Source organism: Tupaia chinensis, unplaced genomic scaffold (assembly GCF_000334495.1).
Source record: "Tupaia chinensis unplaced genomic scaffold, TupChi_1.0 Scaffold000423_1, whole genome shotgun sequence".
In the NCBI taxonomy this organism is placed as follows: Eukaryota; Metazoa; Chordata; class Mammalia; order Scandentia; family Tupaiidae; genus Tupaia; species Tupaia belangeri.
In genome coordinates this window covers 4,881,775-4,904,748 of record NW_006159928.1, presented here as the reverse complement: position 1 = coordinate 4,904,748, position 22,974 = coordinate 4,881,775, and the positions used below count along the sequence as shown (strand labels likewise).

The following is a 22,974-nucleotide window of genomic DNA, read 5'->3' as shown; positions in this document are numbered from 1 at the left end:
TTTAGGAGTCACACATTAATGATTGACAAAGTTATTTATAGTACACATCTTCACCCCTCCCCCAGAGAGAGATTTTTGCTATAGGGCGCGTGTGCTCAACAGAGACAGAGAGACAGAAAGTGAGAAATCACCCCCAGGGGAGATGGCCTCTCCACAATCCCTTCTCCTCCATTCTCCTCTTGGAATCTTGGGCATGCATGCACATATGCCCTCCTGGGTCCAGGACTTGAACTGTCGTTGACTACATGGGAGTGCAGTTACGTAACGATTACACCATCTGCTGGTCCCACACATCTTTTTTTAAAAAAATAAGTCTTCACAAGTCTTCATTTGAGAATAAAAATTATCTTTAATTCTGTGTTTCTCAGTTTTTTAGAATCACTTATAAGGTTTAAAAATGACCATCAAGGCATCACTCTTGATCTAGTTAAATAAGAATATCTGGCATAAATCTTGCATTGGTATATTGAAAGTATTCTCTGTGGACTGTGCAGCTGAAATTGAAAACTTTTTTTTTCTTTTAATTTTTCTAGAGGGCATATGTGCTAGCTAGAGAGACAGAGAGAAAAGAAAAGTGAGAAATTACCTCTTTTGGAGAATGGTCATGCCACAATTCCATCTCCCTCATTTTTCTCTCCTTTTGGGATTTTTGGCTTGAACACATACACACCTAGAGTGTTCCTCAAACCACTGGGTCCAGAACTGGAATCACAGTATTAGCCATGTGGGATCCAGCTACCTTCACTACCGTGTCATAGACTGGTCCTAAAACTGCTTTTTGAGGTACTGCCTTTTGACAAGTAGTTCTGAACTTTCTTAAAACTAAATATTGCCTGATTATGTACTAACAATGATTTTAAGAGATTTTTTATTCATTAAGTTAAGAACTAGTCATGTGTGATGTCTATTTGTGAGAGATCAGTGTTAAGAGTAAGGGTTAGCCAGGTGGTGTAGTCTTTCTCCCCACCAATCTCTCCCCTTCTCGCCAGTGAGTATACCCATGCCTTGTAGTAAAAACAGAAATGAAAAAAAGAAAAGAATATTCTGAAAGTCACAGATTGTTTAATTTCTTAAGAAAATAGTGGGTTATCTAGTTTTCTTAGAACTGTTACCAGTTTTTATGGAGAAATATGAGTAGAAAAATAATAGGTATATGTTTATATGTGTATAAGGTATAGAGTACAGAAAATATAAACACTATAATAGGTTGTTAATATTTTTAGATTTAGCATGAGAAATTTTTTTTTTTTTTGGAGAGGTTTTCGCTATATGGCGCATAAGCTTGCCAGACAGAGAGAGACGTAGAGACAGAAAGCGAGAAATCACCCCCCAGGGGGGATGGTCACGCCGCAATCCCTTCTCCTCCATTCTCCTCTTGGGATCTTGGGCACGCATGCACACGCGCCCGGCGTGAGTTTTAAGCTACCAGGTCCGGGACGCGAACCACGGTCGACTATGTGGGAGTCCAGCGACATAGCCATTATGCTAACTGCTGGTTCCCAAGCATGAGAAATTTTGATCGACAACAATTATATAGAATGTTTGTTATTAAGTGTGATTTTACTGAAGTACAGGTATTTGATTTTATATGTTATGAGGCTGGTGTGCAGGAGTGTTCTTTGTATGTAAGCCCTTTGCCAAATGCCGTGAATTCTTATCTCCACGGAGCTCCTTGCTTTATACTTCCAGTACTTGTATAGTAATTCTGAAATTAATACAAACTTTTCCCTTTTTTAAAAACATCTTGATGTAGAACATTTATTTATTTATTTTTCCTTGAAACAAAGTTTAGGCCAGTGGGAAAAAACTGTGATCAAAGAATTGTACATTTTCTTCTTCTGATTTGTATTAGGAAATGACATTGTGATCCATTATACTATAAGTAAAATATTACAAATATTTACAGGGAAATATTAAAAATAAATCAAACAGGAAAGGCAAGATGAAATAAACTGGTTTTTCAGAAATCTCTATGTGTTGCCATCAGCACAGCAGAGAGTCAAAATAATGAAATAGCTAAGTTCCCCTGATCACAAATTTCTAAAGAGCAAGAGAAGGGGAAGAAACAGGGTGAAAATGGTGGTGTGAAAGGAATGGATGTTAGCAGCACTGCTTCAGTAGCCAATCTATTTAATGAATATACCTCCCTGTATTTAGTAAATTCTGAACAAGGCTAAATTTCAAGATATTCCTTGAACTGAAATTAGAAAATACCCTGGCAGTGGAAATAGCTCTTTCAACTAAATTTAATAAGAGCTTCTTTTCCAAGAAGGACTATTGTGAGCAAAAGCCTGGTCTGGCATCAAAAGCACTCACAGCAGCCCTTCCATCTCTTTGATAAAAGCTTCATAAACATCATCTTTAGTCTGTACCGAGAAAAGAACAGGAGGACCTGCTTTGGTGGCTACTTTGGCAAGGGGCACAGCACAATCATTCTCTGACTTTCTTTGGGGAGCAGCCATAGCACCTTTATCCTCCTGTTACACCCTCAGTGCAGTGGGCACAGTTAGAGTAATCTCTGCCTTGGGATTTTTGGTCTTCCGTGGCTTTCTTCTCAATGATGGCCATACTTGCATTACCTTCTTTGGGTCACTGAAGCAAGCTGGGTGAAAAAAGAAAAAAAGAATACTCCTCTCTTACTCCTCTCCTTTCCCCTAGGGGGAAAAAAAACCCCACAACTGTTACTTATGGTGGTATTAGAGAAAATGATGGTTCTTAGCCTTGGGGCAAATTTCTCTTCTGGTTTTCACTGATGGCATTTTTAAAGTTAATGAATGAGGGTTATCTAACATTTTTTTAATGTAATAGTTTACTCTATTTTATTTAGATGTACCAATTTGAGGACTTGGGAATGCTTTGTCTCTACCCAATACCCAAATGTAAGTCAACTGTGGTGATTCTTTACTATGGAAAACCAACAAGAATCACTGGGGAACTTTAAAAAATACTGTGGAGTAGGTCTGAGTATGCCCTGAGTATCCTGATTTTAAGTTTATGAGAGTCCACCCCGTATTTTTTTTTTTTTTTGAGAGAGAGCAATAAAGCAAAACCTAAAACTGTGAAACTTAACCAGAATTTCTGTGATTCATTATAATTTATGTAATTAAAATGATCTGCTGCAGTTAAAACTACTAGTAAGGTCTTAGGTTTCCCCAAGATCATGAACATTAAGATATTGTACATATATAGGTGAAAATAAACATTGATTGGCAAGTATGTAGTAACGTGTGTGTGTGTGTATGTTTATGTTCATGCATGTGTACAGTGTTTTTCATTTTGTTTTTTCTTTTTAAAGTTACATAACAAACTTCTGGAGACAGAGCGCCAACTTGGGGAAGCTCATGGTAGGCTGAAGGAACAGAGACAGCTTTCAAGTGAAAAGTTGATGGATAAAGAACAACAAGTGGCTGATCTGCAACTCAAACTTTCGCGTTTAGAGGAACAGGTATACTAGTATTTCAAATGAATCTATCAGCATATGAATGGATGGATTTGAGGCATCTTAATAGCTATTATTATATTTCTTCAATCTTTTAAATATTTTGAAATTTTATTTATTTATTTCCAACAGAAGAATGCTACTTATTAACTACATTAGGGCATTCTGTTTTGATTGAATTTTCCAAAGTTCTCAACAAAAATGCAAAAGGAAAACTGTTTTAGCTTTAGGCAAGAAAAATTCTTAGGGGTGAGCTGCTGTCAGACTGCTGTAGTCTTTTTACCCAGGAAGGACAATTACTAATGAAACAGTGAAAAAAATTAAGTTAGTGAGGACCGTTAATGGCATGTAGTTGGTACATATAAACTTTGAGCTTGCATCTAAAGATTTTTTTTAAATTAAACATATGATTGGATGCTATTCTCCTTAAAGTTGCAATTGTTAAAACAATACTTATATGGATAAAGTAATAGTTACCATTAAATTTTATCTTTTATTGAAATTGAAATTCAGGGTAAAATCAGAAGCTACTACAATACATTTTTTTAGAACTAAATTTAGAATATTTTAAATTATCCTATTGATATATTTTTCCAGTAAGTGATTACTATGACTATTATAAAAAAATGCCAATAGTGTACTTTAGCTTATTATTACAAATAATTTGTATGTAATTAATTTTGTTTATATTAATATATAAAAATAACAATAAACTAAATAACAACTTGGAAAAAGGTTTGCTTTCTTTTTAGGCTGAGAATCCTTTCTTATAGATTGATTTCTTCATCATGAGATTAAGATTCTGCAAAATATCTATTTATGAGATGTTGCTTTTAAAATTGACTTTATACTTTGTCTGAATTTATGTTTCTGTTCAGACTGGAGAATTGAATACCAGATATTTGTGAATGATAACATTATGCCTTTATGTTAACTGACAGGCTTAATTTTTTTTTTTAAGTTGAAGGAAAAAGTAACAAATTCCACAGAATTGCAACATCAATTAGATAAAACAAAGCAACAGCATCAAGAGCAACAAGCTCTTCAACAAAGCACCACAGCAAAACTTCGAGAAGCTCAGGTAAATGTTTGAATTATTAGCCTTTAGGACACAAATTAACGAAATCATTGTTCTTTCATTATGACACTACTAGATAATGTCAACTACTTGATTATATGGGATTTTGATCATTTTCAAAATCTGGATAATCATAAAATACTTTTGATAATTCTGTTGAAAGTGTTTCTAAAGTAGTTTTAAATTATTCTTTATCTGTTATACAGTTGTATAAAATATTTATTGACATTTATTAAATTTCTTTCATAGATAAATTTATTACATGTATTTATTCAATAAACTTATATTCATCTAAATTGTTATTATTTAGTAATAGTGAATTATTACTTATTAAAATAACTTATGTAAAATTTAAAATGTTCAAATAAAATTTTGTGATTCAATTAGCCCTGTAATGAACATTTTATATTGAACATTTATACAATATAAAGAACATTTTATATTGCCTACAATAGAATTTAGTGTTTGCTAGTCATATCTTTTTCTGCTTTTAGCCATCACCTAGACATTGAAAAAATTATAGATATGTAGAGAATATAATTGATAGGATTAAATTTATGCAGCTTCTACAGTATAGTTTAGAAGAGTTTTAAAGAGTTAAGTGTTTATTATATTACAGTGAGGAGAGGGTGCCCAAATGTCTGGAATTATTTTGACTCTGATACTAATTTTTTCCTTCATTCTTCTATTAATGCACTGAGTATTATTGAGCACTATGTATCAGGAACAATACTCAGTAGTGAGAATAAAGAGACAGTGTCCTCTAGGAAATGACAATTTAATGGTGTGTGCATAGAAACAAAGTTGGAGTTTGTTGGAGGAAATAATACTCCTCTCTTTCCTATCTGAGTTTGAAAAGTAGCATGACGGTAAGGATGATAGAGATCAAAATATTGGATTCATATTTTTAAATTTTGAGTCAATAAATGTTTACTCTAAGCCAAAGAATGATTTTGTGAATGTGGCAGCATATAAAACAGATAAAAGTATCTGCTTTCCTGTAGCTTAGTAAGGGAGGCAAATAAAACTGAGGTAAGGAGGCAACATATATAGTGTTTTAAATGGTGATCAATACTATGGAGCTGACTAAAGGAGGGATAAAGAGAATGAAGTATCTGGGGGGCCTGATGGTGAGACTGCAGCGTTAGGTTGGGTTGCAAGGAAAGACCTTTCTGAGAAGATTAAAGACCTGAAGTAAGAGAAAGTTTGAGCCCTGTAGATATTACAGAGAAGAGCATGAGCACTTGACATTAAAAAATCCCTGTGGCCTACTGGTTAAGGGAGCCAGATATGGCTGACTACATGATTCAAGTTCAGCCCTAGAGGCTTGAAAAACAAGTAAAGATATGTGTTTACACATGTCCCAAATCCCAACATGATGGTGAAATGGAGGAGAAGAGACTGTGATGTGACCATGGCCCATTTGGGAGGGTACTTCCTCTTGATCTCTCTGTCTCTCTCTATCAAAAGAAAAAAAAGAAAAAGTTCTAAGGCAGCAGTATGTCTGTGGAATAATAGAAAGTCAATGGCTGATATGGTGTGAATGATAAAAGAGTTAAAAGGGCTATAATCATGAAGATTATAGGGGGTCAGAACATGTATAGTCTCATATGTAATTTAAAGGACTTATTTTATTCTGAGTCAGGTGAGAAGTCATTTGAGGTTTTTGAGCAAAGAAGTGATATGATCTGACCTATAATTTTATAGATTTACTCTGGCTACTGTTTAAGAATAAACTGTAGGAGGCCAGGAGGTGGTGTAGTAGTTGAGGTACTAGGTTCCACATGGCTGATTGTTAAGTTTGAGTGGTTTGAAAAACCATGCTGTGTGTGTGTGTGTGTGTGCCCGCCCAAAGAGGAGAATAGAGGAAAAAGGATTGTGTCATGGCCATCTCTTGGTGGGAAGGGGGCTGTGGAAGTGATTTCTCATTTTCCCTCTCTCTATCTCTCTCTCTGGTGAGGACAGGTATCCTATGGTAAAAATCTTAAAAAAAAGAAAAAGAGAATAGACTGTAGGACATATGAATAGAGGCAGAGAAATTAACTAGTTTCTCTTGTCTGTATTAGTATTGACAAGAAATGATGTGGCTTGGACCAAAATGGAAACTGTAGTCAGTGAGAAGTGGTCAGATTCTAGTTACATTTTAAAGATAAAGCTGATTTACTGATAGATGATGTAGATATTGAGAGAGATGTTAAGGATAATTCCAAGTATTTGGGCCTAGACAATTGAAAGGATGCAGGTTAAGCAAGATGAAGACCGAGAACCCTATCGGATTTGGCAACATGGTGATCATCGATGATCTTGATAAGGGCAGTTTGAATAGAAAAGATGAGACGAAAGCCTGATTGGAGACTGTTCAAGAGAGAAGGGGAAGAAAGAATTTTGATAGAATATATATAGATAAATCTAGGAATTTTACTTATTAAAAATTGTTTTATTTTTTTCGGCTTGTTTATGATAGGGTGCAGGTGTGTGCATGTGAGAGTAAGAATGAGAGCATTGAACCCCCTCTACAGGGTCTGGCCATGTTGTGATTCCTTCTTCCAGTCGTTCAGCCTGTCAGATTCAGGGCATTAACATACATGTCCAGCAGGTTTTAGACCACCTGGGGTGGGGATTCAAACCATGGTAGCCATGTGGGATACAGCTTCTCTTGAGCACTATGTTATTTATTGGTTTTATTGAAAGAGTAGGAAAGAAGTGGCTTAGTAAAGCTAGCATAAGAATTTTGCTTATGGTCAGTAGTCATGTAGACTTTCTTATACTCTAGAATTAAATATATTCATCTAGCTACAGGTAAAGCTGGAAATGAAAGCCTTTCACCATCATATCGGCAGGTTGTCTTCAACTGAGAGGAAACCAAGGGGCTCAGTTGAACATGCTGTTCCTTATTCTACATTTTCCAGTAAGCTAAAATTCTTGTTCCCTGTGTGGGAAGAAGAAAACGATGGCAAGAGGACAAAGTCTTTTATGAAAAAATGAAGAGTCCTAAAAATGAATTACAAAGATGTAATGAGTATAGTTCTAGGTGTGTGTGTGTCTATGTAATATTATCATTGTAGCATAGAGGACAGTTATCTAGTCCAGTCTAGAAAAGAGCAGTCATGGAACACTTAGAAGTCACGTTCTGAGTCACAAGATGAATAAATAGTTCTGGGTACAAAGATAGTGATAGTGAGAAGTATACTCCAGGTAAAAGTTACAAGGGCAAGGATACCAAAGCTACTAGGCTTTGCTAGAGCTTCAAGTATAAGTTAAAGATTAGTTAGAGAAGACATGGGTAAATTTATAGAAGAGCTTATGTGTCATTGATACTTGAAGATGGAAAGGTAGTGAAGATATTAAGAATGATATGCCATAGATAGGGACCAGCAGTTAGCGTAATGGCTGTGTCGCTGGACTCCCATGTAGTCGGCCGCGGTTTGTAACCCCGACCCGGTGGCTTAAAACTCAACGCCGGGCATATGTGCATGCGTGCCCAAGATCTCGAGAGGAGAATAGAGGAGAAGGGATTGCGGCGTAGCCATCCCCCCTGGGGGGTGATTTCTCACTTTCTGTCTCTCTGTCTCTCTCTGTCTGGTGAGCACACATGCCCTGTAGCAAAAACCTCTCAAAAAAAAAAAAAAGAATTATATGCCATAGATAGATTGATTGATTGATTTAAATTTGCTATAAGGTTCATGCACTTGCCAGAGGCAGGGGTGGATGGGTGTGGGGAATAAGAACGAAGCCCTCGGTGGGGATGGCTATGCCACAGTCCCTTCTTTTCCATTTTCCTCTTGGGATTTTGGGTACACATGCACATGTTCTTGGCATGTTTTTTCAGTATGCCAGGTCTAGGACTCAAATAGTGCAGTTGACCTTAACCACTGCCTTAACCACCACACCAATGGCAGGCTTCACTTTTTTCTTTTTTTAAAAAAGATATTTTTGCTTTAGGGCACATGTGCTTGCCAGAGAGAAAGAGAGAGACAGAGAGACGAAAAGTGAGAAATCATCCCCTGGGGGGATGGTCACCCTGCAATTTCTCCTCAATTCTCCTATCGGGACTTTTGGGAATGCTTGCATGTACACCTGGCATGTGTGTAAAGCCTCTAGGTCTGGGTCTTTTTTTTTTTTTTTTTTTTTGAGGGAGAGATTTTTATTAAAGGGGGCGGGGCCAGACAGACAGAGAGAGACATAGAGACAGAAAGCAAGAAATCATCCCCCAGGGGGGATGGTCACGCCACAATCCCTTCTCCTCCATTCTCCTCTCGGGATCTTGGGCACGCACGCATACGCGCCCGACATGAGTTTTAAGCCACCACGTCCGGGACGCGAACTGCGGTCGACTACGTGGGAGTCCAGTGACATAGCCATTACGCTAACTGCTGGTTCTCCAGGTCTGGGTCTTGAACCATGGTCATCCATGTGGGAGTCCAGCAATGTAACCATTACAACATCTGCTGGTCCCAAGGGCTTGCCTTTGAAATAGACTGTTCTTGCAGTTGTGTGAAAGATGGATTTGAATGGGATGGGTTTAACTGAAATGAATCAGTTAAGAGACTATATGCAACATTCAGATAAAATTAATAATGGTCTTAGTCTAAGCAATTTTTTTTGAGAGGTTTTTGCTATAGGCCGCATGCGCTTGCCAGAAAGACAGAGAAAGGCAGAGAGACAGAAAGTGAGAAATCACTCCCCAGGGGGGATGGCCACGCTGCAATCCCTTCTCCTCCATTCTCCTCTCGGGATCTTGGGCATGCATGCACATGCACCTGGTGTGAGTTGAAGCCATCGGGTCCAGGACTCGAACCATGGTTGACTACATGGGAGCCCAGCGACAAAGCCATTCTGCCAACCGCTGGTCCCCAACATAAATATAAATATTATAGGATGAAAAAATCTACGTATGTCATTCTTACAAATCCAATGTTTCTAGGTAAAGTTGGAGTTAGTAATAGCTGAATAAAAGGCAAAAAGAAAACTTAAGAGAGACTATTGAAGCTTATAAGTAGTTATTGAGGGGACTGTATGAGGATCCCATTCAAATAAAAGGATTGACGAGATAATTCTGACTATGTAATGGAGGTTAGAATTCAGACATTTGTAGTTACACCAGTCTATGGAGGTTTGAGATTTTACTCTAAGAGTGGTTAGAAGTGTAGGACTGGAGAAAGCAGATTGCAATACTGATCTAGAATTGGACTTTTGGTAGGGTGGCTGTCTTGGAAATTTTGGGTGAAAGGAAATGGAGAATGTGGTTGAAAGAATAGTTAAGATGAGCTTATATCCATGAGGTTCATGAAGAGAAGCCAGGCATATGCTGAATAAGCTAGAAAGAAATGAAAGTCTCTGACATCAAGGAGCAGAGATGAGATCATCAAATTGGAAGGCAGCAAGGAAGTTGTGGTCACAGAGTAGGACAGTTGGAATTTTTTTTGCTGGAACAATTTCATGTGATTACAAGATCCTGTATAAGTCATTGAAATGTGGAAGTCCAGGAATTAAGATAATATTAATGCTGAGGTTATGCTCTTAATTCTCTATATATTTTGTATTTCCCAGGAAATTTGCAGAAATTGGGATTGAGAGAAAGACTAAATCAGGTCTCAAGCCTTCAGTGAATGAGGTAGGGATTTTTAGATGATAGCAACAAAGAGTAGAGTGTAGAATAAGTAAATGACACACTCCCCAAAGCACATGGAAACTTTTTACCTGAGGGAGAGAGTAATGACAATAAAAAACAAAAGAAAAACCAAAAAACAAAAAAGTCAGCCTCCTCTGCTTGCCACTGAATAGAAAAAGGTGTGAATATTGGCATCTATTGAGGGAAAACCAAATTTCAATTAAAACTGGAAAACGGAATTACTATTATGGAAAAAACTTTAGGTCTGGAAATGTGGTTCCAGAAGATTAATGGCCTGTGAAGAGAGGTTATTGGTGACAGAGACACTAGGTGAGAGCAGAGAGGGTAGGTTGCCTTTTATCGTTTTGTGATTGAAACTTAGAAGCACAAAAAATGTTTGAAAGTGTTGATCTCGAATGTTTTAATATTGGCACCAATCATTGAAAGTACCAGGTGTTTGCTGGCTCTGTCTCAGCATGGAGATAAGGACTACTGTAAAGTTTTCAGAGGGGCTGGTTAGAACCTTGTTCTGGGTAGAGGCCCTGGTTCGTAAAATAATTGAGGCAGTGGCAAAGGCTGTGGATCAGAAAGCTTGACAAAGCTCATGGGCACTGTTTGGATGGGTTATTGCACTGTGCTCTGTGTAACATTAAGGTTCTTGGTAAAGTAAGAGAAAAGGCATCCCTTGATCTATGAATTCAAGAGTTCTATTGGAGTACTGAAGTGAGCCTGTGAAAGTGTATGTATGCTATGGTGCAATACTTTATTTTTCTGTTCATTCAATGAATATTTTAGAACATGTGTATCAGATATCTTGGATACATCAATGAATAAAACAGATAAAAATTTTCACCCTTGTGCAGCATACAGTCTAATGGGTAGGGTGAATAGAGGCAGATAAACATGAAAAGTAAATAAGTTATTTAATGTGTTAGAAGACAAGTGCTATGGAAAGAAGAAAATAACCAGGATAGAAAGTAATGAGAAAGGCCATGATCTTGAATGTAAGGTTGGGTAGGCCTAATTGAGAAGATGATGTTTGAGGGAACATTTGAAGATAAAGGGAGTAAACTATGTGACCCTGTGAGGGAAGAGTTCTAGGCAGAAAGAAAGTTAGTGCAAAGCCTCCAGGGTGGGGATGTGCCTGATGTGATTAAAGAACAATGAATCCCATTTGCCTTAAATGGATCAGAAGAGTTTTAAGAGGTGAGGTTACAGTGGTAGGGAAATAAATGTGATTAGCTAAAGGGTTTTTGTTCAATTCTAGCATATTATCAACAATATAGATATATACTATAAAATACATAGTAAAATACATAGTAAATGTGCTATGCTAAAATGTAATAATTAATTTAAAATGTAATTTGACTAGAAATTTTATTATTAGTCATTTTATGTTTGAGGAATAACTTTTTAAGTTCTCTATCCTTAAAGAAGTAGTTTTAAATTCTTTACAGAATGATTTGGAACAAGTACTACGACAAATTGGTGATAAGGACCAAAAAATCCAGAACCTTGAAGCCTTATTACAGAAGAGTAAAGAAAATATTTCTTTACTAGAAAAGGAAAGAGAAGATCTTTATGCAAAAATTCAGGCTGGTGAAGGAGAGACTGCTGTTCTTAACCAATTACAAGAGAAAAACCATACATTACAGGAACAAGTAAGCTTGTAAAAATGTATTCTATTTCTAAAATTCACTTTTATCACATTAAATCTTACTAAATACTTTTAAAAATGATTCTTCATTCTGGCTTCCTTTTTTCTTTTTTTTTTTTAAGAAGAGAGATTTTTACTATAGGGCATGTACACTCACCAGAAAGACAGAGACAGAGAGACAGAGAGCGAGAAATCATTCTTCACAGGGGATGGCCATGCTGCAATACCATTGCATTCTCCATTCTCCTTTTGGGATTTTGGATATTCACCCACAGTGGCCTGGTGATTTTCAAGCCACTGGGTAGGGGACTTGAACCACAGTTGAGATGTTATTAATAAAGCCTAAACTGGGACCAGCAGGTGGCATAATGGTTATGTCTCTGGACTCCCACATAATTGACTGCAGCTTGAGTCCTGGACCTGGCAGCTTAAAACTCATGCTGGGTGTGTATGTGTGCATACCCAAAATTCTGAGAGGAGAATGGAAGAGAAGGGACTGTGACATGACCATCTCCCCAGACGGTAATTTCTCGTTTTCTGTCTCTTTCTCTCATTGTCTCTCTGGTGAGCATACACATCCTATAGCAAACAAACAAAACCTCTTTCTAAATAAAAAGAAAATAATGCATAAGCCTCATGGCATTTTGTAATGTTTAAAAAAAGAATAACAAAATATATTCTCAAAGGTACTAATCAAATGTGTTACTGTTTATTTGTTAATGTACAGACTTAATGGGTAATTACATTTTGGTAATGTGTTGCTTAGGACAGTATATAGCTGATAATTTTGCTAAGTTGCTTTATTGTTCTAACATTCATAAGTAGTTTAAAAAATTCATACAATTTGGATGAATACATTTTCAAACTGAAAAAAGTTACAGGTTTTTCTTGGGAAGAATTGTCTAAAAAGAAAATGATTATTATCTAAATGAGAAGGTATCTAAAACAAAGTGTCAATAAGTTATTTCACTTGTCTAACTTGGAAATTAGAACATAACAGATTTTTCCCCCAAAATTTCAAAGTTTGTTTTGATAAATCAGTACAAGGAACTTTTTAGGCTCCTCTTTGACATTGCTTATCATACAAATATCAGAAAAGCCCATCATTTTTTTTTTAAGAAGAGTAAATTAAATTAAATCTACATGCTTCTGTTTCTGGCTATGTTGAAGTAACAAGTACCTATATAACCTGCCTACCATAAACAACTAGAAAAGTAGAAAATATGTATAAAACCACTATTTGCAGACATTGGACCAAAAGCAGTGCGGGACTGTTATCCCTGAGAGAAGGAAAAGAAGTGAGTGAACCCTTTGATCCTCTAACTTTGAGCCAGAGATGTTTTTCTAGACTGTGGTACAGGTTGGGGGAATCCCTAAAAAGCATAGAATAAGCAAATATTGAGTTGTTGGAAAAATCATGGCACATTTATGCATAGAAAAATATGTCCGTCTTTTCTGACAGCCCATTAGAACATGGTATCAGTGAACATGAAGACAATGAACTTGATCAAAATGAAACACAGAGAGGAAAAAAGGCTGGCAAGTAAAAAACAGTGGGGAAATGACCCATAAGAAGTTACACATTAGGTAGAATATATATGACTAATATATACAACTAATGTCATAGAAGGGTAAGAAGGAAGAAAATATTTGTAGAAATGATAGCTGGAAAACTGAAAAATATAAATCTACATATTCAAAAACCTCAGTGAACTCCAAGTCAAGTACATCAAAAAAAAGTCAGATGATTTAGATTTATGTCAGATGATTTAGATTTTATCTGAATGGAAAAAAAATGTATGTCCTTCAAAAAATGCCATTACCAAAAATAAAAGCCAAGACAGACTATCCAGAAATACCCAGAATAGTTAAGGAAGTTCTGCTACTCAGATTAGTGGTTATCAGGAACTACATGAGGGAGGGCAGAAAGAAACATTTTGGAATAATAGATGTGGTCTCTGTGTTAATTGTGAAAATGGTTAAACAAGTGGAAACATTTATCCAGTCTCAAACTATACACTTAAACTGGATGAGTTTTAGGCAAATTATAGCTTAGTAGAGATGCTCTTAAAATAATATATCTTTGAATTTGTTATAGTTTTTTATAATTTGAGATATTATGTTTACTTATTTTTGGAAAGATGTGACTTATTTTACTTGAGATAATTGAAGATAACCTATCATAGAACAGTTTGATATTCTCGTGGTGCTTAAACATGTTTTAGTTTGTTATATATTTGTGAACTTCTTTATTAGAGACTTCTTATATAATAGGTAACTCAACTAACAGAGAAGCTGAAGAATCAGTCGGAAAGTCATAAACAAGCCCAAGAGAATTTGCATGACCAGGTACAAGAACAAAAGGTGCACCTTAGAGCTGCACAAGACCGTGTCCTTTCCCTAGAAACCAGTGTCAATGAATTGAACAGTCAATTAAATGAAAGCAAGGAGAAGGTCTCACAGCTTGACATACAGGTAAAATGAATTAGTCTATGTAATGAATTTATGTGACTAAAGCACCAATTTTAGACTGTCAAATGTTTGAAGTTCCATTTATTTCTATATATTTGCATTATATGTTAATTGGGAAAAATTAGGAATAGTTATTGGATAAAGGTTATATCCAGACAATTTGTTTTCTGTTAGCTCCTCCCTCTCCTCATTCCTCATAAACTATACTTGAAATCACTAAATATTTTCCTTTTTCTTTGTTTCAATCAAGTCTCTATTCCTATTTCTGATGTTCAAATTAGTTTGTTATTATAGCATTAAATTTCTCTGCTAAACATATATTTTTTACTTACCTTCCTTTAAACATTTGATTAAAACAAAATTAGCCTTATTTGGTACCAACATATTTTTTGTTGTTGTTGGAGAGTGTTTTTTGCTATAGGGCATGTGCGCTCGCCAGAAAGACAAAGAGACAGAAAGTGAGAAATCACCTCTTAGCGGGGATGGTCACGCCGCAATCCCTTCTCCTCCATTCTCCTCTCGGGATCTTGGGCATGCAGGTACAGGTGCCTGGTGTGAGTTTAAACCACAGGGTCCGGGACTCAAGCCACAGTCAACTATATGGGAGTTCAGCAACATAGCCATTACGCTAACTGCTGGTCCCACCAATGTATATTTTAATATGCAGTATATTCTTTCAGAAATCCATTCAGCTGTCTGTGAGGGACTGGTTTCAGGACCCACTGTGGATACCAAATTCCTTTGATGCTTATATCTCTTATGTAACATGGCATAGACTTTGCATATAAGCTGTGCATATACTCTGATATACTTTAAATCATCTCTAGATTACTTAGAATACCTAATGTAATGTAATGCTATATAAATAGTTATATGGTATTATTTTTTTAATTTGTATTACTCTTTATTTTATTTCTTTTTTTTATTGGTTTTTCAATATTATGTGGAACCCATGGATATGGAGGGCTGACTATAGCAGTGAGTCAGAAAAACAAAAACTCAGTTTTTCCTACTATCCATATCTTATAACACAGATCAGTACTGTGATCCCAGAATATGTTGGGGCTTTTCCCCACACACCAAGGAATTAGTTCTGCACTCAATCAATGTCTTCTAATCTAATTCAGTTCTGACCTTATCTACCTACAGGTAGGGTCACATCTCATAAGTTGAGTGTTTAATCCCACAAGACTGCTCCCCCATTTTAGATACCAATTACAAGTTTGGACCTTCAGAATTCCTCATTAAGTTAGGGTTCCCATGACCCTCACCTCTTCAAGTTTAATTACTTTGTTATATTGGCTTAGAAAACTAAGGAAAACATTTATGGTCATTTACGGTTACCAGTTTATTCTAAAGGATATTTTAAAGGAAACAAACATCCAGGTAAAAAAATAAATAGGGCAAGGTCTGGAAGGGCCCAAAGTGCAAGAACTTAAATCCATCCCCATCGACTGGGGTGTACCACTGTCTTGTGCAACAGTGAATTTCTTGTTTATCTTCCTGTAAGCTTCCATGTTTTCAGCTATCCATAAACTCTCTGAATCTTGTCCTTAAGATTCTTATGAAGGCTTCTCTCACCTCCCCAGAAATGGGGAATGGGACAGAAAGTCATATCCTTCTAATCCTGCCTTGGTCTTGCCATTGACCAGTTTCTATCTTGAAGATAATTAGTATCTGCCAGCCATGAATCAACTTACTAGCAAGCAAATTCCAAGGATTATTATTATTTTTTTGTTTCCATGAATATGTTTATTTCAGTTTTCATTTGTTTAGTATCTTTTCCTTTTATTTCAAGTTCTTTTATACATTCAATCACGTTATTTAGCTTGCAAAGTGAACATTCTAACATGTGTACATTTCTCCCCAGTCCAGTTGATAATACTGTAAAGTTATCTTCAATAGATAATACCACATTTCTTTGTCCTGTTAATGCTATGCCTCTCTATTTTTCTCCTTAATGTCCTTCCTCAGACTCTACTCCTTCACCCACCCTCTTCCCACACTATATCTGGTATTCACAACCATTTACTGTGTTTCTATAGTAGTCATTCAGTTTCTGTCATAGGGTGGATACTCGGTATATATTAAGTGGAGACATATGATGTCTCTCCTTCATAGTCTGGCTTGCTTTACTAAGCAATAAATCTTCCATATTCGTCCACTTTCTGTCAAAAGCCAGGGTCTTGTTTTTTATGGCTGAGTAGTAGTCCATAGAGTATATGTGCTACAGTTTTTGAATCCATTCATCTGCTCATGGGCATTTGGTATTCTGAGAGTATATGTGCCATACTTTTTCAATCCATTCATCTGTTCGTGGGCATTTGAGTTGGTTCCATGTCTTAGCAATTGTGAATAATGCTGCAATAAATATCAATATGCAAGCACTTTTCTGACTGAAGATTCTTCTGTCCTTTGGGTAGATACCAAGGAGTGGGATTGTTGGATCATATGGTAGTTCTATTTGTAGATCTTTGAGAAATCTCCAAATTGTTCTCCACAGTGACTGGGTCAGTTTATATTCCCACCAGCAATGGGAATATAACTCTCTTATGAGAGTTCCCCTTTTGCCACACTCCTGCCAGCACTTATTATTATTATTTTTTATCTTAGTTATTCTGACTAGGGTTAGGTGGTATCTCATTGTGGTTTTGATATGTATCTCTCTTACAATGAGAGATGTTGAGCATTTTTTCATATGTCTTTTGGTTATTCATATATCATCCTCAGAAAGTGTTTTTTTTTTTTTCCAGATCATTCTCCCATCTTTTAATAGGATTGATCATCTTTTTTTTCAGGACAGCTGCTTGAGTTTCTTGTGTATTCTGGTTACCAGTGTTTATCTGATGCATAGTTTACAAAAATATTTTCCTATTCTGAGGGTTGTTGATTCACACTAATTACTGTGTCTTTTGCCATGCAAAAACTTCTTAATCTGATGTAATCCCACTTGTCTATTTTAGGGATTATAAACTGTGTTTTGGGGGTCTTATTTAAGAAGTCTTTGCCTACTCCAATGTTTCCCAGAGTTTCCCCAGTGTTTTCCAGGAGCAGTTTTACAGTTTGAGGTCTTAGGTTTATATCTTTGATCCACCTCGAGTTGATTTTTGTCAAAGGTGAGAGGTAGGGGTTCAGATTCATCTTTCTGCAGGTAGAAATTCAGTTTTTCCAGCACCATTTGCTGAAGAGGTTTTCTTTTTCCCATTGGATTGACTAGTACCCTTTGTCAAAAATCAGCTGATTGTATGTTTGGGAATTTTTTTCTGGGGACTTTATTCTGTTCCATTGGTCCACTTGTCTGTTTCTGTGCCAGTACCATGCTGTTTTGATTACTACAGCTTTGTAGTATATTTTTGGGTCTGGGCGTGAGATGCTGCCCACTCCACTCTTCTTGTGCAGGATTGTTTTGTAAATACAAGCTATCTTATGATTCCAGACAAATTTTATGATTGTCTTTTCTAGATCTGTGAAAAATGTGTCTGGTACTTTGATTGGGATTGCATTAAATATGTAGATTTATTTGGGTAGAATTGCCATTTTGATTACATTAATTCTTCCAATCCAGGTACATGGGATGTCCTTCCACTTTCTTGTGCCATTTTCAATTTCCTTTTTTAGCTTCTTGTTGTTTTCCTTGTGGAGGTCTTTAACTTCTTTGATTAGATCTATTCCTAGGTATCTTATACTTTTTGTGGCTATCATAAATGGAATTACTTTTTTTTTCAGTTTTAACTCAGTCTGCCTGCTTTTCGTATATAGAAATGCTATAGATTTCTGTATATTGATTTTGTATCCTGCAACTTTGCTGTATTCATATATTATTTCCAGGAATTTCTTAATGGATACCATTGGGTCTTCTATGTATACAATCATGTCATCTGCAAATAGAGTTTCACCTCTTCTTTTCCTATCTGAATACCTTTTATTTTATTCTCTTTTCTGATCGCATTGGCGAGGACTTCCAGTACTATATCAAAAAGGAATGGAGAGAATGGACATCCTTGTCTTGTACCAGATTTTAGTGGAAAAACTTTCAGCTTTTCTCCATTCAGGATGATGTTCACTATGAGTTTTTCATAGATAAGTTTTTATTGTGTTGAGAAATGATCCTTCTATGCCAATAGTGCTGAGAGTCTTGATCATGAAGGGATGTTGTATCTTATCAAATGCTTTTTCTGTATCAATCTATATGATCATATGGCTTATATCTTTCTGTTAAAATGGTGTATTACATTTATACTTTTGCATATGTTGAACCAACCTTGCATTCCTAGAATAATGCCTACCTAATTGTAGGCATTATTATATAAATAACTCTTTATTATAAGTTGTTGGATATGATCTGCTAGTATCTTGTTGAGAATCTTTGCATCTGTATTCATTAGAGATATTGGTCTATAGTTTTTCCTTCCTTGTCCTGTCATTATCTGTTTTAAGGATAAGGGTGATGAAAGCTTTACAGAATGAATTAGGAAGAGATTCACCCTTTTAGATCTTTTGAAATAACTTGAGTAGAATAGGGATTAACTCTTGTTTTAAAGTTTTGTAGAATTCAGAGGTGAAGCCATCAGGACCAGGGCTTTTCTTTGTTTGGAGGTTATTTATTACTGATTTAATCTCCTGGATTGTTATGGGCCTATTCAGACTTTCTACTTCTTCCTTGCTCAGTCTTGGTAGATTATATGTATCCAGGAATTTGTCCATCTTATCCGGATTTTCTTGTTTCTTGGCATACAGTTGTTCATAGTATCCTCTAATGATGTTCTGTATTTCTTCTCTGTCTGTTGTTATATTGCCTGCTTCATTGCAGATTTGATTTACCTAGTTCCTTTCTCTCTTCTTCTTAGTTCCTTTCTCTCTTCTTCTTAATAAGTCTCACTAATCATGTACTGATTTTGTTTATCTTTCCAGAGAACCAGCTTTTACTTTCATTTATTTTCTGTAGAGTTCGTTTGTTTTCTATTTAATTTATTTCTGCTTTTATCTTTATTTTCCTTGATTTTTTGGCTGTTGCTTTTCCAGTGCTCTGAGGCACGATGTTAGGTGATCCATTTGCCTCCTTTCCATCTTCTTCTTATGTGTATTAATTGCTATGAACTTCCCTCTTATGACTTCCCTCTTTTGCAGTGCCCTAAGGATTACGGAGACTTGTGTCTTCATTGTCATTGGCTTCCATGAATCTTTTTATTTCAGTCTTAATTTCTTTAGTAGTTGTGAAGTCATTCAGGAGTAGGTTATTTAGTTTCCATGTATTTTAATATTTTTGAGGATTTCGCTTGAAATTAAAATCAAGTTTAATTTCATCATGGTCAGAGATGATGCTGGATATAGTTTCTACACCTTTGAATCTGTAGAGGCTTGCCTTGTGCCCTATCACGTGGTCAATCTTTGAAAAGGTTCCATGTGGGGGTGAGAAAAAAATGTGTCTTGTGGTTTTTGGATGTCTGTTAAGTTCACTTGATTTGTGGTATCATTTAGATTCTTTATCTCTCTCTGTTTTTTTTTTTTTTTTGAGAGAGGTTTTTTTCGCTATAGGGCGCGTGCACTCACCAGACCGACAGAGAGAGACATAGAGACAGAAAGTGAGAAATCACCCCCCAGTGGGGATGGTCATGCTGCAGTCCCTTCTCCTCCATTCTCCTCTTGGGATCTTGGGCACGCACGCACACGCGTCCGGTGTGAGTTTTAAGCCACCGGGTCCAGGACGCGAACCGCGGTCGACTACGTGGGAGTCCAGCAACATAGCCATAACTGCTGGTTCCCAGATTCTTTATCTCTTTACCTATTTCTTTGTCTAGATGATCTGACCAGAAGGGATAATGGGATGTTGAGGTCTCCAACAATTAGTGTGTTGCAGTCTATCACCTTTTTGGTCTAACAGTCTTTTCTTCACATATTTGGGTGCTCCTATATTAGGTGCATAGATATTTATAAGCATTATATCTTCTTGATTGATTGACCCTTTTACTACAATATAGTGCCCTTCTTTGTCTCTTTGAATAGTTTTTGTTTTAAAGTTTATTTTGTCAGAAATTAGTATCACGACTCCAGCTCTTTTTTGATTCCCATTTGCATGGTAAACCTTTTTCCAAACCTTCACTTTCAGTCTATGTATGTCTTTATCCATGAGGTGGGTTTCCTGTAGGCATCAGATAGAGGGTTTCTGTTTTTTTTTTTTTTATCCTCAGCCAGTCCGTGTCTCTTGATATTTCCAGACTTGTGCCAACGTTTAAGTTGGCCATTGTCTTGGTTGCCTTTTATTCCTTTATTTCTGGTTGTTTATTCTTTAGTTTTCCTGGAATAGTACTATCTTCAGGATTTCTTAAAGAGCTGGTCTGGTGTTGGCAAATTCTTTTAGGTTTTGTTTGTCTGAAAAGATTCTGATCTTTTTTCCCCATATGAAGGATAATCTTGCAGGATATAATAATCTTGGTTGAAATAGTTTCTCTCTTAACACTTTCAATACGTCTTCCCATTCTTTTCTTGCTTGCATTGTTTCCGTTGAGAGGTTCGGTCTTAGCCTGATGGGATGACCTTTGTAAGTTACTTGTCATTTCTCTCTGGCCAGTTTTAGTATCTTGTCTTTATCTGTGATCTTGGCCAGTCTGGCTAAGATGTGCCTTGGGGAAGATCTTCTTGGGTTGATTCTACTTAGGATCCTTTGTATTTCTTGGGTCTGGATGTTTGAGTGCTTCTCTAGACTTGGGAAATTTTCTTCCAGGATTTCATGGAATAGATTTTCCATGTCCTTATTAGTTTCTTCACCTTCTGGGATACATTTATTCAGATGTTTGGACATTTAATGGAATTTAGTATTTCTCGTATATTATCCTTGTTTTTTTTAAATTATTTTATCTATCTTTTTGGTGTTTTTATCTAGGTCAGAGGTTTTATCTTATATATCAGAGATTTGATCTTCAGCATGGTCTCATCGACTTTTAATACTTTCGAGAGAGCATTTGATTTCTGGTATTACAGACTTCATCTCTAATAGTTCCATCGGATTCTTTCTTAGAGTGTGCATTTCTTCTTTCATATCGTGGAAGGACTTACTAATCTCCTGTAGTTCACTATCTCTTTTCTGTTCCAACTCATAGAATTTTGTCATGATGAATGTTCTAAATTCTTTCTCTGACACTTTGGTAACTTCCTCTATTTTTTCAAGAGATGGAGGGAAGTTACTGTGTTCTTTCAATGGAGACATATTTCCTGGTTTATTCAGACCTGAGGTTCTTCTACTTTAGCCATTGGGAGATGTATTCCCTTTGGAATACCTTTTAGGAGAATGTTTCTTCGATTAGGAGCAAGTGTGTTTCCATGTTGCTATGGACTGATGTGTGCCAGTGTCTCTCTTCTGTTGTGTTTAGCAATGTGATCTCAAGAGGAGTCTTCTATTCAGGAGTCTGAAGAGCAGTATCTCCTTTTTCTCAGGTGGTTAGTAAAAGGGAGGACCCCAGGGAGCCTTAAAATACTAGGGTATTTCAGAACTGTGATTCTAGACCTGTCTAGTCCCTCTGATAAGGTGGAAGATGAGAAGGAGAGGACAATATAAGAGGGAAGAAAAGAGTATTAAGGATAATAAAGAAAAAGTCATGCACCACACACTAGCGCAGCACACAATTTTGCCAGGGGGCTGGAAATGGAACTGGGGCTCTGCTGGAGACACACATCTTTTCTTTTTATTTTTTTTTCCATCCCTTCTCCTCCATTCTCCTCTCAGGATCTTGGGCACGCATGCACATTCGCCTCACGTGAGTTTTTAAGCCACTGGGTCTGGACTCAAACCTCAGTCGACTACATGGGAGTTCAGCGATATAGCCATTATGCTAACTGCTGGTCCCGCCTTCATAACTTTTAAACCGTCAAATCTGTCATCTTGGTTTCCTTTTTTGGTCTTTCTATTGTCTTTTTTTTTATATTTGTTTTTATTTTTTAACATTAATATGCTATACATCATTACAGTATACAAAATGAATTTTTCATCCAAAATACATTGTCTGTTGGCTCAATCAAGTACATCAACATATGTGTTATCAACAAACAATTTTCCATTTCTTATGTCTTATATATTTTGAGTTTTTTCTCTTTTTTTGCCATCCTTGATTCCCTATCCCTAACCCTCTGCCCTGTCCAACCCTCCTCCCATTGTCTCTGTTATCCCTGTTTGCTTTCTATGCCTATCCCCCCCATTTAATTGATTTGCTAATGAACTTAATTTGTCTAAATATTTGCAATAGCAAGCACAGCTGATATTTACATACACAAGAACCCATGTCTGACTTTAGGCATAAACCTCAGTGAGTAGAATGAACATACTATAAAATGGTACCTAGCTGGGGCTATATAGCTTACTGTGGTCATCAAATACACAGTTTTTTCTTTAAATTTTGGTAACAGTTTTAGTATTTTTTTCTCTGAATTTTTTTTTAAATTTACATTCATTCCCTGAGCATCATCACAACATACTAAATGTGGTTTCCCCTCTAGAGTAAACTGCATAGTGTCTTAATCATGCATGTTATCATCCATAAAATTCCATTACTACTTTCATATATATATGTTTTTTACCCTATGTCTGACCCTCTGCCCCATTTCACTCTCTTATTACACTATCTCTGCTGTCTACAATTATCTTCAATTCCTTTTCTCCCACCATTTCGTTGATCACACAATATCATAAGTAATCTAACTACTTACAATAGCAACTTCAGCTGATG

General features: G+C 36.3%; 1 protein-coding gene across 3 annotated transcripts in view; it reads left to right on the top strand.

The window, feature by feature from the left end:
* Positions 1-22,974, top strand: part of EEA1 (early endosome antigen 1) — a 143,717-nt gene that overhangs the window by 81,599 nt on the left and 39,144 nt on the right. For all 3 annotated transcript variants that reach the window (XM_027774335.1, XM_027774334.1, XM_006154829.3), the window contains 4 exons: positions 3,296-3,445; positions 4,401-4,520; positions 11,586-11,789; positions 14,060-14,260. In XM_027774335.1, coding sequence (XP_027630136.1) covers positions 3,296-3,445; positions 4,401-4,520; positions 11,586-11,789; positions 14,060-14,260 — 675 coding nt within the window. The remainder of the gene's footprint in view (positions 1-3,295; positions 3,446-4,400; positions 4,521-11,585; positions 11,790-14,059; positions 14,261-22,974) is intronic.